General features: G+C 39.6%; 2 protein-coding genes across 2 annotated transcripts; one reads left to right on the top strand and one right to left on the bottom strand.

Moving 5' to 3' along the window:
• Positions 1-5,445, top strand: cldn7a (claudin 7a). The gene is made up of 4 exons (XM_042401007.1): positions 1-516; positions 3,132-3,296; positions 4,054-4,138; positions 4,227-5,445. Exons 1-4 carry the CDS (start codon positions 294-296, stop codon positions 4,393-4,395), a joined length of 642 nt encoding a protein of 213 aa, XP_042256941.1. The 5' UTR covers positions 1-293; the 3' UTR covers positions 4,396-5,445.
• Positions 5,446-6,630: 1,185 nt separating this feature from the next.
• si:dkey-112a7.4 lies at positions 6,631-10,170 on the bottom strand. The gene is made up of 2 exons (XM_042402439.1): positions 9,980-10,170; positions 6,631-8,293 (listed from the first exon to the last, which is right to left on the bottom strand). Exons 1-2 carry the CDS (start codon positions 10,158-10,160, stop codon positions 8,214-8,216), a joined length of 261 nt encoding a protein of 86 aa, XP_042258373.1. The 5' UTR covers positions 10,161-10,170; the 3' UTR covers positions 6,631-8,213.
• Between the last annotated feature and the right edge of the window lie 3,888 nt (positions 10,171-14,058).

The raw sequence follows: 14,058 nt of genomic DNA, 5'->3' as shown, positions 1-14,058 counted from the left end.
CCTGTTGCTCTGCTGGAAGCGGAGGGAACATTTCCCAGCAGCAACTCCATGCATCAGCAGGCATGATAACTACACACACCCACTTCACACCATCACCCACATCTTGCATGCCCATCCCCGAGCAGAAGACCCCCGGTACAGCACTCAGGAGCAGGCACGGATACAACAAGCTGCTTGTGCATCACTTAAAGACAATTAACAGAGCTTAACACAGCAATTTCAGGAGCTTTGCAGTTTGCAGGGGATACACAAGATCATCGTTTAAGTTCATTTAGAGACTTTAAAAGAAAACGATGGCAAACTCCGGTATTCAGCTGCTGGGATTTTTCCTGTCGTTAATCGGTATTGTCGGACTGATCATCGGGACTATTCTGCCTCAGTGGAAGATGTCCGCGTACATCGGGGACAACATCATCACAGCGGTGGCCATGTACCAGGGGCTGTGGATGTCATGCGCTTTCCAAAGTACCGGACAGCTCCAATGTAAAATCTACGACTCTATTCTGCAGCTCGACAGTAAGTGTGGTGATAGTTTAATTTATGTTGTGTAAAAACAAGAGGATGCTCACTGCAAATATATGTTGTTAAATCCACAGATAACACCTGCAGCTCACTCTAAATTAAACTCACTTGACAAGTATTACAGTGTTAGATTGTGTGCAGTTTCTCACTTGTTTAATTCGTTCAGCTTCTCCACCTGGACACCCACCTGGTCCATCAAAGCACCTCCTTCACCTGTCGTCATTGATTAGATTTGGTTCAACCTGCTAACCACACCTTAATTACCTCTCATCCACCCCCTGTAATCTATTACTACAGTGGGACATTGTCTTATTTATAAGGCTTTCTTTTATAAAGAAACTATTGCAAGGAACTTAAGAGATACATCTATAGCGAGCTTTCCTTAGAAACTTCACCTTCGCATTGTCACATTCTGGGAAATCCTCCCACTCTGCTCCCCATCTCCCAATATTTTCTGATGCTATCACATACAATAGATGACACAAGCTTAGTGTCAACAAGTTTAGAACTGCAACAATCAGTCAATTAATCAATTAAATGATTAATCGATTGACAGAAATGTATCAAACTATTTTGATAATCGATTCATAGTTTTAAATAGCCTAAATAACCCAAATTCTCTGATTCCAGCCTCTCACATCTGAATATTTTCTGGTTTTAGCTTTGGCTTTAGTCTTGTATGACAGTAAACTGAATATATTTGGGTTGTTGACTGACAAAGCTAGGTTGTATCTTGGGCTTTGGGAAGTGATGATCATCATTTTTCACCATTTTCTGACATTTTATGGATCAAACAACTAACCGATTAATCGAGAAAATAATTGACTGATTAATCGATAATGAAAATAATTAAGTTAGTTGCAGCCCTGGTGATGTTTCCAAAATAATCCATTTCCAACCTTCATGGATAGGGATGGCCATTGTGGCTACACTGATGCAGCACAAGCATCTCAAACATCCACTGACACACACATACACACAAATGTTTTCCACACTTCTTTAGGACAAATTGCACCTCTGGGTTTAACCTGTTCTTAATAGCATCTGTTCTGTAGTCATAACAGCTGATATATTGCAGACTTTTGGTCTCATTTGATGGTTTTCAGGTAGTGTAACAGCAACTCTGGCAGCCATATTGGAGATCCTGAGAAGTACTGTGGGTCGACTTTTGAAGCCAAGCACAGCATTTTCTGGCAATATACAGCACCAGTCAAAAGTTAGGACACACTTTCTCATAAAAGAGAATGGGAAAGTGTGTCCAAACTTTTGACTGGTGCTGTATTTGCAACTTTTGATTGACAACTAACAATTATCAGATAGATATATCAGATAGATTGTGTTTCTGTGTTAACAGATGTGATTTGCATTGCCTTGCTAACAGTTGTGTTCACTGCAGTAACTAGGCCTGATGGTTAGTTTGCATATGCTATGCAATGTTGAAGCCATGTAACTACTATTTGATGAAAGCTCCAGTATATTACCTGTTGCAGTGTGGTTGTCATTTATATTAAGAATGGGAAGGTGTGTCCAAACTTTTGACTGGTACAGTATTTGGTACCATATATATTTTTTCTTAAATCGATTGTATAACTAGTGGATTAGATAATGGAGTCGAACTACCTAGTATCTAAATGCTGAAAGAAATCTACCATTTTACTTGTATTTAACAATAGCAAACTGAACACAGGTCAAAGCAGCATCTTTCTCAGGTTCATTTTATTCTCTTCAGTAGATTTCCATGGAGACACCAGATGTGTTACATTTTTGAAACAACTGCAAAGCTCACTGGCAATAATCAGAACACTGTGATTTAACTCTGAGCCAGGATACTGTGCATCCTTCTCTGGATCTGCATTTTCTGTAATCCACCCTATTGTTCTTCACTATTTTATAGAGTCCACCTCCCTCCTCTCATCCTCTTACCCTCCGCCTCTCTCTACCCATCCCTCCTTCCCTCCCTTGCTGCTGGAGGGTTTTGTTTGTTTGGGCAGGGCAGGGATGGCCTAGACTGGCACAGACTGGTTCTAGGTGGACAGAGAGGGGAGAGAGACAAAGGGGGGGCTCACCCTGTGATAGGTTTATAGGATGAGGGGGGGGTGGGGGGGGGGGGGTTGCTGACAGATGAGGGTCCTGACAGTAGTGTGTTTCAGCAGTGTGTGTTTCCACCTCTCAAACAGCAACAGAAAGAAGAGTGTGAGATGTGTCTTTTCTCTTCCTGTTTGTGTGTGCTAGCGTGGCTTCATGTGTATCCCCTGGTTTCTCTTCCAGGAAAAGCTCACATTAAAATGTCCTGACAGGCTAATGTGAGTGTAATTCACAACCTCTGGACACACATACATAAAACCTCTCTGATAGGTGGAAGTTGGTTTATTTGAGTATTTCTTTTTCATTTCCCACTTTGTGCTTCGAGATTTGCACTTTGAATACAGGATTTATGATTCGACTTTATGTCCTCTTTGTGTTTTGTGCAAGATGTTCTATTATTTAACCTTTTTACACTGCACTCCCACATTCCACAAAATGAAAGGCCACTTATTGAATGCCTCTCTTAACAGAACCAACACAGTCTTGCTGTACTGTTCTCATGCTTACATTTTTGTCGTCTCCAGGTTCGCTCCAGGCCACTCGTGCCTTGATGATAGTCGGCATCATTGTGTCTATCGCTGGGCTGGGTGTGGCCTGTATGGGAATGAAGTGCACCACCTGTGGAGGAAGTGACAAACTACGAAAATCCCGCATCGCCATGACAGGAGGCATCATCCTGCTAGTGGGAGGTGAGGATTAAAATGCTTGTTTTTAAAGTTTCCCTGTACATCATGCCACAATGGCCATCATATGTGAATGTGACATTTCAGACCCTCCATATATAACCAAACATTTGGTAAAACATGTCAGAACTGTTCACACAATATGAAGCCATGCTCCTAAATGCATATCACTTTGAATGCACTTATGACACACTTATGAATAGTAATCATAATTAGACTATAATGCCATCCCTAGAGCTCCCAGCATGCCTAAAAAACATATCAACCTTGCATTAAGAAAATTGAAAAATGTGAAAAATTGATTAATGACTAGCTGAAATGGTAAAATAATACAATATGTATACAAAAGTGTGTAAAAGTTTATTCTTTGCTGACCAAATGATAAAGCCACAGATGGGGCCGATGTTCATCTGATAAACAATACATATCTGGTTATATAATTTCAAAACACCTAAACTCACCTCAGATCTTAGATCCTATGTGCATGATACAGTACTGTAGGTAGGAGGCAGTTTGATCCTCAGTCCAAAAAGCTTTCTTCCCACTCCTCTGCTCCGGCCCTCCAGAGGTCATTAGACTGAAAGAGTCCGGTGCTGCTGGCACTGATTCTAACATAAGAGGTCTAACTGCCTCTAAGGAGAAACACTAAAAGCTAATTGTGCTGGAGTCAGTAGCTAGGGGATAAAAGCATGTCTGGCCTCTTAGCTTTTGATGATGTGCTGATGGGTGATTGATCTTTGTTGTTGACTTGTCTTCCTGTTAGGGCTGTGTGCCATTGTAGCATGCTCCTGGTTTGCTCACAATGTGATCCGGGCCTTCTATAATCCCTACACTCCTGTCAACACCAAGTAAGTAACCCCAAAGCACCTTGTTCTTGCTTGACCACCATATTTTATTTGTTTAATATAAAATTCATATCATGAACCACTGTCTCAGGTTTGAGTTTGGTGCTGCCATCTTCATCGCGTGGGGAGGCTCCCTTCTAGATGTCCTGGGCGGGGCCATGATGGCTGCTTCCTGTCCACGAAAGAAGCAGGTATCCAAATACCCATCTATGGCCAGTTCCCGCTCCGGCCCATCGAGCAGCACTAAGGAATACGTCTGAGAGCTCCCCCTGCAGTCTGGGTGTCCAACAGAAGCCGCTGAAGAAGTTCCCCCTTGTTTCAGCACCAGTAAAGAGTGAAACTGAAGGTGTACGGGCAGTTATGAGTCATAGACAGGAGAATTACTGAAATGGGACTTTTTCTTTACTTTTTTTCCAGGCAGGCCTTTGATAACCCTTTGATTATCATGCAGCACTCTCAGTCATTTCATGAATGATGTCTCTCACCCCATCCAAACATTCCACAATTGTTTACAATTGGTCTTCACAAATACATTATAATTGGATCGCCTGACTTAATGGACAAGCCCTCAGGGTGTAACCTCTTGAATCGTAGCCTAAATGGTGGATTATGGCCAACACTTGCACCTCCGTGTCAGAACCAGCATCTATTAGCGTTTGCCATGTAATTGAATGCAATCAATTCCAGTTTGGTGTCTAGGCTCCGGCTCAGGAGCTCACAACAGAAACACAGGGTGACAATACGGTGTTTTGTATCAACTGTTGGTGGTTCTAAAATAGACATTACAATGAGCAGGGTGTGACTTCACACACAGGACACACTGTGTAGGGTGACAGTGCCACACAGGCCTTTTACTACAACACTCACTACAGGCCCTGCAGCTCTTCATACCAGTCTGTTACAAACCCTGCTCATATATGAAATATTTTATAATGTAGTCACTGTGCCATTATCACTCTAATAGCTTCCATATCAGCCACTATGAGATACCTTTTAAACTGCCTCTATTTATTTTGTCAAACGCAGGATGAAGCTTTTGCTCCGTTGTAGATTTGCATAATTGGTAGTTCACTGTGGCCCGATTCTAGCTTTCAGAGATTATAATGTCATATTTTTATTACAATGTTTTATGCTCTGATCTGTGTCTGCTGTTTTTTTTTAAATGTCATAGCTGTATTTTGTATACACTTGGCACATCTAGCTGATTATGGTGTACTGAAAATGACTGGAAGACACTTTTTAACATGTCCAACAGTACTTAATAATAAAGCAACATTGTTAATCGTGTGGTGGTCATGGTAGCTGATTACAGTTTTTCTCTATTGTTAGAAACATAGATCCTAGTTTTGATAGTAGGTGACACTAACACCAAAACTGGCTATTTGTAAAACAGCAAATGCATGTAAAAAAAAAAAACCCTCCTCACTTAAGACACCAAAAGAACCTTTTTTTTCCCAAAACCCCCCAAAAAAGTTTATACCTGCAAAACTAAGCAAAACTAAAAATAAAATATTTTGAAATCCCCCTCCACTCATAAATATGTTTTGCTTATTGTTACTTCACTTGGATGTTTGACCTTCACTCTGCAGATTGATGTAGTCACAGACTTCAGTTGTTTTCATATTCATCTACTTAAAGGGGAAAGTTTCTTTGTGTTCACCATGAATCTCAGTTTATGATTTTATGATTTTATCTTATCACAGCTAGTTTTGAAGCCAGTCATGCTATGACATACAGAAGTTGGATGTGGAAAGTTCACATAGTGCACATACTGAGAATGGACTAGTCCATGTCTAACAGTTTAACATTTGAAATGGAAAATATTTGCATATTCATAAATTATGGATTTTTCAATTCAGGAGAAGGAGTAGATGTAATTTTAGGTATACAGTGTTTAAATTGGTTCACTTCTCCATATCTTGCCTGTAATTTGCATCAGGCCACATCAGCACTACTGTTACATTCTCACAGGTCAGACACCTTACATAGATAAAATTGCTTTGTGTGATAAATCCAATCATGGCACGACTAAGAGAATCATCACAGGCCAAGTGTGACTTGACCTCACCTACATCAGAGATGCATTGCATATTGTCTTTTGCTTCCTTTTTTCCCTTTTTTTTGGAAAACAGCAGGTAACCAATCAGATATGTATCTTTACATTTGATTTTGTAGTTCTGGAGTCAAATGTTCTGTAACTCTGCATATGTTCATAGAGTGAATGAGTCAACAAAACAGATGTTTTTCTTCCATTGTGATCAGGATTGAGAATACTATAAGTAAATACTCATTAGTAGTCTGAATTTGTGTAACAACGCTCTGCAAACAGTGTTTTATATGATAGTTGTATGAAAAGAAAAAGAGAACTAGTGTATGTGAAAAAACAAATCACTGCAAGTTATGTGAATGCAGTTGACAGACTTGTATCAGAGAAACAGAGAAAACCTATAAATCAGTCATGTTAAAATACCATTGGTGAACATAAAATACAAATATTTCACAAAGATTCATCCTTTATTTCCCGAGATGCATTAAGAAAAGTCGACCATTTCCATGCAAACGGCCACCACAACCCAAACAACAATCTTTGAGTCAGAGAATGAGCTGTGAAACGCAGTGCTTTCATGACACAACAAAAAAATTAAAGTAGTAACAATTTCACAGCCAACAAGGTAACATGACATCAGCATGAGCCTTTGTAAGCAATAATATGTCATTAGGTGCATCTTTTAAAAAAACCCAGATGACCCAAAACACATCAGTGTAGGATTGTCTCAGCAGTGAGAGCTAATCGTAAGCTGTTGTTTGCTTTCCATGATCCCATACTGTAATTATAAGGTGGAGGCTGACTTTATCTTTAAACAGTCCACTTGAACCTGAACAATGTCATGACGTCATTTAGGTGTAGTTAAGCAAGCACTTTGTACTGCTATACAACTAAACACTAATACAAAGTAGGTGTTGTTCATCATGATAAGCCAATCAGAATTAAGTTGAATCAGTTCAATCTGATGTAGCGTTAAATATCATTTGGCAATTTTTTCAAAACATTTAGAACTGTACACATTCTTTGCATCACAGTTGTCTGGCCAACTGGGGAAACCCTGCCACTGAAAACACACAAATCCTCCATAAGTCAGTTGTTGTCTTGTTTATGATATTTTCCCGCTGAGTCAGCAACTCAAGCTAACAATGAGCTCAGAGAAATGTTGACTCTGCATGATCTAAAGAGCAAAACGGTGACATGGTCTGGAATACTTCTACATAGCCCTTGATAACGGGATACCAGTTACGTGTTTTGATGCTTTAACAGACTCCATGCATTGAATTCTGCAACATGTCACTGCACATAACAGGCATTCCCACAAAGTGCACCATTTGGAAACATAATACATCTCAGTTATAGATGACTGAAGCAATATCCATTCAGAAACAAGTAAAAAACATGTAGAAGCCATAACAACACAACAAAGTGTTTCTTCTTGTTTTTTTAAACAATAAATAATTAGCAGTAGTTTTTTCCCCCGTAAATAGCGAGCTTTCATCCACTGGATAATAGTACACCACTTGCATCAGTGTGAGAGTAGAGAATGATAGTCATTGCACAACCTAAGCATAACATTTCACCTGTGTGGTACACATTTACAGGCTTGTGTTCCCTCACACGACCGACTCGCAGACAATCAGTAACCCATACCAGAAAACAGGCTGGTGAGAGGCTGCTTTTCATCAAACCATTTGCTCAGTGCAACTTTAGAAATGTAGCCCTTGTTAAGAAGCTCTGAAAAATATAGACACTTTCTTCAAATCCTTCTCAAGTCCTGATAGTCTAGTACCTACCGAGGTATAGAGTAGAGGGCAATGCAGTACAATTCATTCACAGTCTGACCAAAAGGTAAGTTAAATAAACACTATTTACAAAGAGGGCCTAGGCTTCAGCTGGCGCTAAATTAGCCATTTTTGTGCCTTGTTGAGCCATCAGAAGCTTCAGTAGGACACTTGACAGGATCAAGGCCAAGATCACTGACAGGGAGTTTTGGCGTCCCGGGGGATTTTTTTTGGCACTTCTTGGTGAAGTTTAGGAGATGGGCGACAAGGATACAGGACACTGCCCGTTGTTGTTCATGATGTCATCCAAGTCTTCATCACCCAAGTCCACTGAGGAGGAAAAGTCAGAAGTCAGGAATGTGTGCCTCTAGGTGAAGAATGCATTAATACTAATACCAGATACTTGATACTGGGAAAAATGGAGGTTGTCTATTCTGTCCATTTAGAGAGATGAATTGGATCAGTTCTCTCAAAGCAGTAGTTCAACATTTTGAGAAATACATGTTTACACTTTCTTGCAGAGAGCTAGTTGAGAAGATTGATACTACTCTCATATCTGTCCATTATTTATGAAGCTACCGCCAGCAGGTTAGCTTAGCTTAGCATGATGACTGAAAACAAGGCAAACAGCAAGGAGTGTAAAACATAAAAGATATGGTTTTACAGGGTAACCAGGAAATCACTGCAGTGCACCCAACAAGAAATAATCAGGCTCATAAACCCGACAAATGATATTAAACATCTTAATTTGTGATCTTCAGAGATGCTGTTAGGTAGATCTTTTTTTAATCTTTGGACAGAGCCAGGCTGTTCCCATCTGCTGTCTTTACGCTAAGCTAAGATAACCGATTGATGGCTACAGCTACATATTTCACATACGAAATGGCATAAGAGCGGTGTCAATCTTCTCAACTACCTCTGGGAAGGAACATGTATTTACCAAATTGTCAAACTACTGCTTTAAATATTTCAAATACAATCCCTGCTTCAGCAGCTATAGTATTTGCAGATTAAGTTACATTATACTCAATCTAATTGAGCACAGCCTTGCTGACATTTACTGTAGGACTGCAACTATCAGCTATGTTTTGAAAAATCAATGACATATTCACCAAATATTCAAATATCCTTTAAACAATTCCAACTAAACTTTGTCTTCTTGCTCTGAAGACAGGCGAGCCATGGAGTTAAATTAAAAATGTTTTTTTTCCTATGTGGTGTGGGTATTTGTGGTTTTGTTCTGATCATTAGGTTAGTGTAAAATGAATATGCTTTATGCATTATGAAGAACTTCTCAAACTGGTGAATCTTTTTTAACTTTCTCTAAATGGGTAGAAAAAAAAGGAACTGCAAACACCCCCTGAAATTCCCCCTTTTGTTTCAAAACTCCCATCCAGGAACTCTGGACTACCCAGACTGGGAACCACCTGATGTTAAAGGTAGATTACCGTAGTCATAACACTATAGTTTCTATCAGAAATGTCATAATGACAAAAATGTAACTTTAAGTATTGATACACTTAATTTACATACGGTAGGAGGGCAGTTCATATTGCCTAAAACTAGAAAAACAAACTGTCTTAATACTAGAGATATATATGAATGGACTCACTCCCTCGATAGATTACTCAAGAAAATAGTACGTCTAGTTTTTAAATTTTATCAAAGAGGGATCTTCTGAAAAGAGACTTCAAATAGAGTTAAACAATTTGGATGGTGCTTATTTCTTTCTTATACTGAGCTTGTGTGTGTCTGTCCTCTCATGTTGTGTTATGGTTTATTGTTTGCTTATGAAAGTCATTTTAATTTCAGATCATGTCTATGTGGGTGTAGCAGTTGCTTGTGTCATCATTATTGACATTATATATACACACAATGTGCTTGTTTTGTCACTGCACATATAATATGCAAATACATATTTTAATATGGACCTCAGGTGGAATAGTGTTACGCAGCAACCAATGGAGATCCAAACAAACAAATAAACAAACATCTCTGAAAGGTGCCGTCACTCACCTTTCTTGGACCGACCAATCTGACCCAGCTTGGGTGCTCTCTGCCCGAGTCTCTGAGGGTTGGGCCCGCTGCCGTGGCCGTTGACCTGGGGGTGTCCCGGGTTGTACTGTCCGGCCGGACCGGGCTGCCGGGGCGGCCCACTGGGCGGGATGAGCTCGGGGATACCTGAAGCTCCGTACATCTCGAGAAGGCGCCTTCTCCTGATTGGCCGCTAGATGTCCGCACAGCCCAAGCTTAGTGTCGTGTCGGAAAGCCTCTCACTTCCGTAATGGCATTCAACAATGAATGTATGGACAGCGGACGACGAAATGTTGGAAATAACAGCGAGAAAGTCCTCGTAGCCTGTGAATGAAAGTAAACACGTTTGTCAAAAATAGCTCTCCTGCGTCAGAGAGCGGCTGGTTTTTGGCAAGTGCGCACAAACACTTCTCCGCTGTTTATACTAAAATAAGCGATGTACTCCTGTGTTTTCCTCTGTATTCCACTGTATAACTAACAGGTGTAGCAAATGCCTTCCTGGCCATTACAGTAGCTGAACAGTACAATAACCTGTCTCCTGTTTGATGTGTTCACTATAATTAACTGCTTTTCCGTCCGACTCTGAAATCAACATTAACAGATCGCTTTCTCTACAATCCTCTCAAAATACTCGTAAACATGATAAATATTACCTCACCTCTTCTTAACCGAGGCCGCAGTTATGAGCTGAATCCGGTAAAAGCGGCTTCTGAGAACCGTGTTGTTGTTTATCAGAGCTCTCTCTCTCTCTCTCTTTCTCTCTCTCTCTCGGCACAACAGCGAGGAAGCGTCGATTTAAAGGGGCCTCTCGTCGTTTTCTCGGCCTTGGGGATTTCCTCGTATTTTGTCTTGACTCATATCGGCATACGGACGTCACCGTGCGGTTGATATACGCGACTGTGCTGACACTTTGGATTATACGGTGGAGGTGTGCCAAAGTTTCGAGGGCGCAGTGCGTAATTACGCACCTTCAATAATGACAGAGTGACTCAGGCGCCAGCCAATGGCAGACACAGTTCAATAATCCCCCATACATAACACATGTAATGCTTTATGTCATAGACACCAACTCAGGTCTCCTCACTGAACTGCTGCCCTGGAGTCATAAAGAAAAAGATAAATTAGATAAAACACAAAGAAAAAGATTTAAAAAAAAAACATAGAAATCAGGACACTGATCTTCTATGTTGCAAAGTTTGTGACCACTAATTTCTTCACTTTATGAATCAGTGCCAGTGTTGTGTTGAAGTGTTTCCCCATTCATTTGTATTTTTCCTTACCTTATTCTGAAACCTTACCCAACCAGTTATTTCTCCATCTAACCATTGCCTGCGTATAGAGACTCAGATGCAGAGAGCAACCTTAAGGAAAACATACAGAGAAAAAATATTTTAAGGGAAACCTGACTGAACACTAATGTTACTTCCGAAGAACACTGCTTTCAAATAGATTCCTGGTGTTTTTGGCCAGAGCTCTGCCTGTAATTCTGATGCAAATGGTCAGTTTTATCAAAATGTGTCCACTTTGGACAAAAGGAACAAGTTAACCTCTTAATCCCAACAAACCTGCCAGCGGACCAGTCATACAATCTCATGTTGTGCAGACAAACATGGTTCAAACCCCATAAAGCTTTACTTAAAGTGTGAGTGGAGATCCTGAAGTTTCCTGAAATACCAAATATGTCATATAAAGAGTTAAAATAAGCTGATACAGAATATATACAATATGATAATGTCAGACAGTGTGGAATAAGATGAACTTTCCTACCTTAAAACTATGGCTACAAAAACATAAATACTGTAATGTATTATTCTAATGATTAAATCAATATTTGTGTTAATGTTTACAACATGTAGGCTTGTTATTTTTTATATTTATCAATCATTATTAAAAAAATGTAAAAGACCAAAACTGATGATTGTTGGGTAGCTGACCTTATTTGAAAAACTATAAGTTATGATCAGGTGATATAAGAGCTACAACAATGAGTCGATTAATCGATGGACAGAAAATGAATCAGCAACTATTTTGATAATCAAATAATCATTTTAGTAATTTTTTAAAGGAAAAATGTCAAACATTTGCTGGTGTCAGCTTCTCATATGTGAGGATTTGATACTTTTCTGTCTTTTCATGTGTCAAATATCTTTGGGTTTTGGGCTGCTGACCAGACAAAACAAGACATTTGAAGATGTCTCACTGAGTTCTACAAAATGATAACAGTTTTCACTTCTTTCACTTCTGACATTTTAGATACACACAATATAACCATTAGTTGCTGACCTCGGTTATACATGCTGTATATATATTTACAATATATGTTCTGGTGCATAAAAACTAGTTAGCAAGTGAGCAGGAAAGTGTGAATGGATAAAGTAATGGACAATAGTTGAAATGCTTTTCTGCTTCTGCTACTCTGACTGGTAGTAGTATGAATGCAAACTCGATGAAACGAAACAAAGAAATGAACAAAGAGATCAAGCCTGAACATCTGCAATTCCAGCACTATCTCTAGGTTCATCACATTTTAGGGATGAATCCATGCACAGTTGAAAGATTATCCCCCCCAAAAAATCCCCCCTGTAGACATGCCAAGACTGATCTACCTGTAGATCAAAACTCTGAAGACCCACGTGGATCTGGACTATCTGGGCCAGTATATAATTGTCGGGAATGATCTTCTCTTGAGCAATAACTCAAACACATTGTCGTGAACAGAGCGAACACACTAACTGCTGCCATCATGTCCAGAATCATAGGTGTGACTCTGCTGTTCATTGTTCTGGTGGACAACTTCTACTACAACGCAGGTAAATACAAAGAAAATTGGTTTTCATGGGCATACATGCGTCTTAACAGTCAACAATTGACTGTGCTTGCACCATTCTGTCAATATGTAAATTTATATTTAACAGTGAATGTTAGAAGGGGTGGATGGGTAACATATTATTGTTCCACACAAATGATTTCTTGCTATTTGTCTCTTTCCACTGTTTACAGTTTTATCTGCTGGATTTCATGTGACCAAAGTTCACATCCGTGAGTGCAGGTGTAGAGGTGAGTGATCACTGCTCTTTAATACTTTTTGGTTAAAAATTGGCAACAATGACAACGAGCCTAAACTGGTTCCTGCATTATGTGGTCATCAGCAATACATACAAAAATGATTCAAATCAATCAAACAATTATTAGGATGTCTGTCTGTGTGAAGAGCTTAGTGCAAGTCATTTAAATTCATCAAAGGGGTAAGAAAGTTCAACTTTTTGTAGAGAAAGAGCTGTTGTGATGCTGTATTGGGATCTGTTACTTGGAATAGATTAGCTGTAGACTTTCCTGCCATTGTAAACAATACTATGCTGTCAAGTAAAGAAGAAAAACAGGCATTAAGAGCACTTATGATAAGAGTTTCTGTGAGGTGAATTTAAGTGACCACCTGTGTTTTTATTTCAGTTCTTCCCAACGGAAAACTCAAGTGTCGCTCCCTACACTTTCCCAAAACCCAAGCAGCCAAACTGGATCTGATCAAATGCTTCTGCAACAAAACAAACCAACACAGTGAGTGAACTGAAATTGTGTGTGGGTGTCAGATACAAAGATTATCTCTTTTCTCTGTTAATATTCAGTTGAGGAGTGTAATGTGTTGCTGTTGCTTCTTTTTGTATGTTTCCAGAGTTTCCAGAGTTTCAGGAACCCTGCAAGTCATGGCTTCCCGGTTTTCCAATCTCCCTTGTATGAATTAGCGGAATTGTGCAGAGAGACCTGGAGTGAAGGAGCTTGTACATATTTCATGATGAGCTAAGATGGAATCACCACATCATACCACATGATGTTAAACATCCTGTTATATCCTGGTATATAAAGTCACATGACAAATAGCACATCATTGTAAATCACATAACAAAACCAGGTTAATGACATGACATGAAATCACATTACACTGTGTATCTCACCATCCTTGTAATATTGTCACACATTGTAAATAAAGACATATTTTCTATTAGTTTTGCTTCTGTCTTTGTGTAGGTTTCCATTTTTCTGTGGATCATTCACAATCCTCCATC

Source organism: Thunnus maccoyii, chromosome 22 (assembly GCF_910596095.1).
Source record: "Thunnus maccoyii chromosome 22, fThuMac1.1, whole genome shotgun sequence".
NCBI lineage: Eukaryota > Metazoa > Chordata > Actinopteri > Scombriformes > Scombridae > Thunnus > Thunnus maccoyii.
Note: the sequence above shows the minus strand (reverse complement) of the source record. Positions and strands in the feature narration are given on the sequence as shown.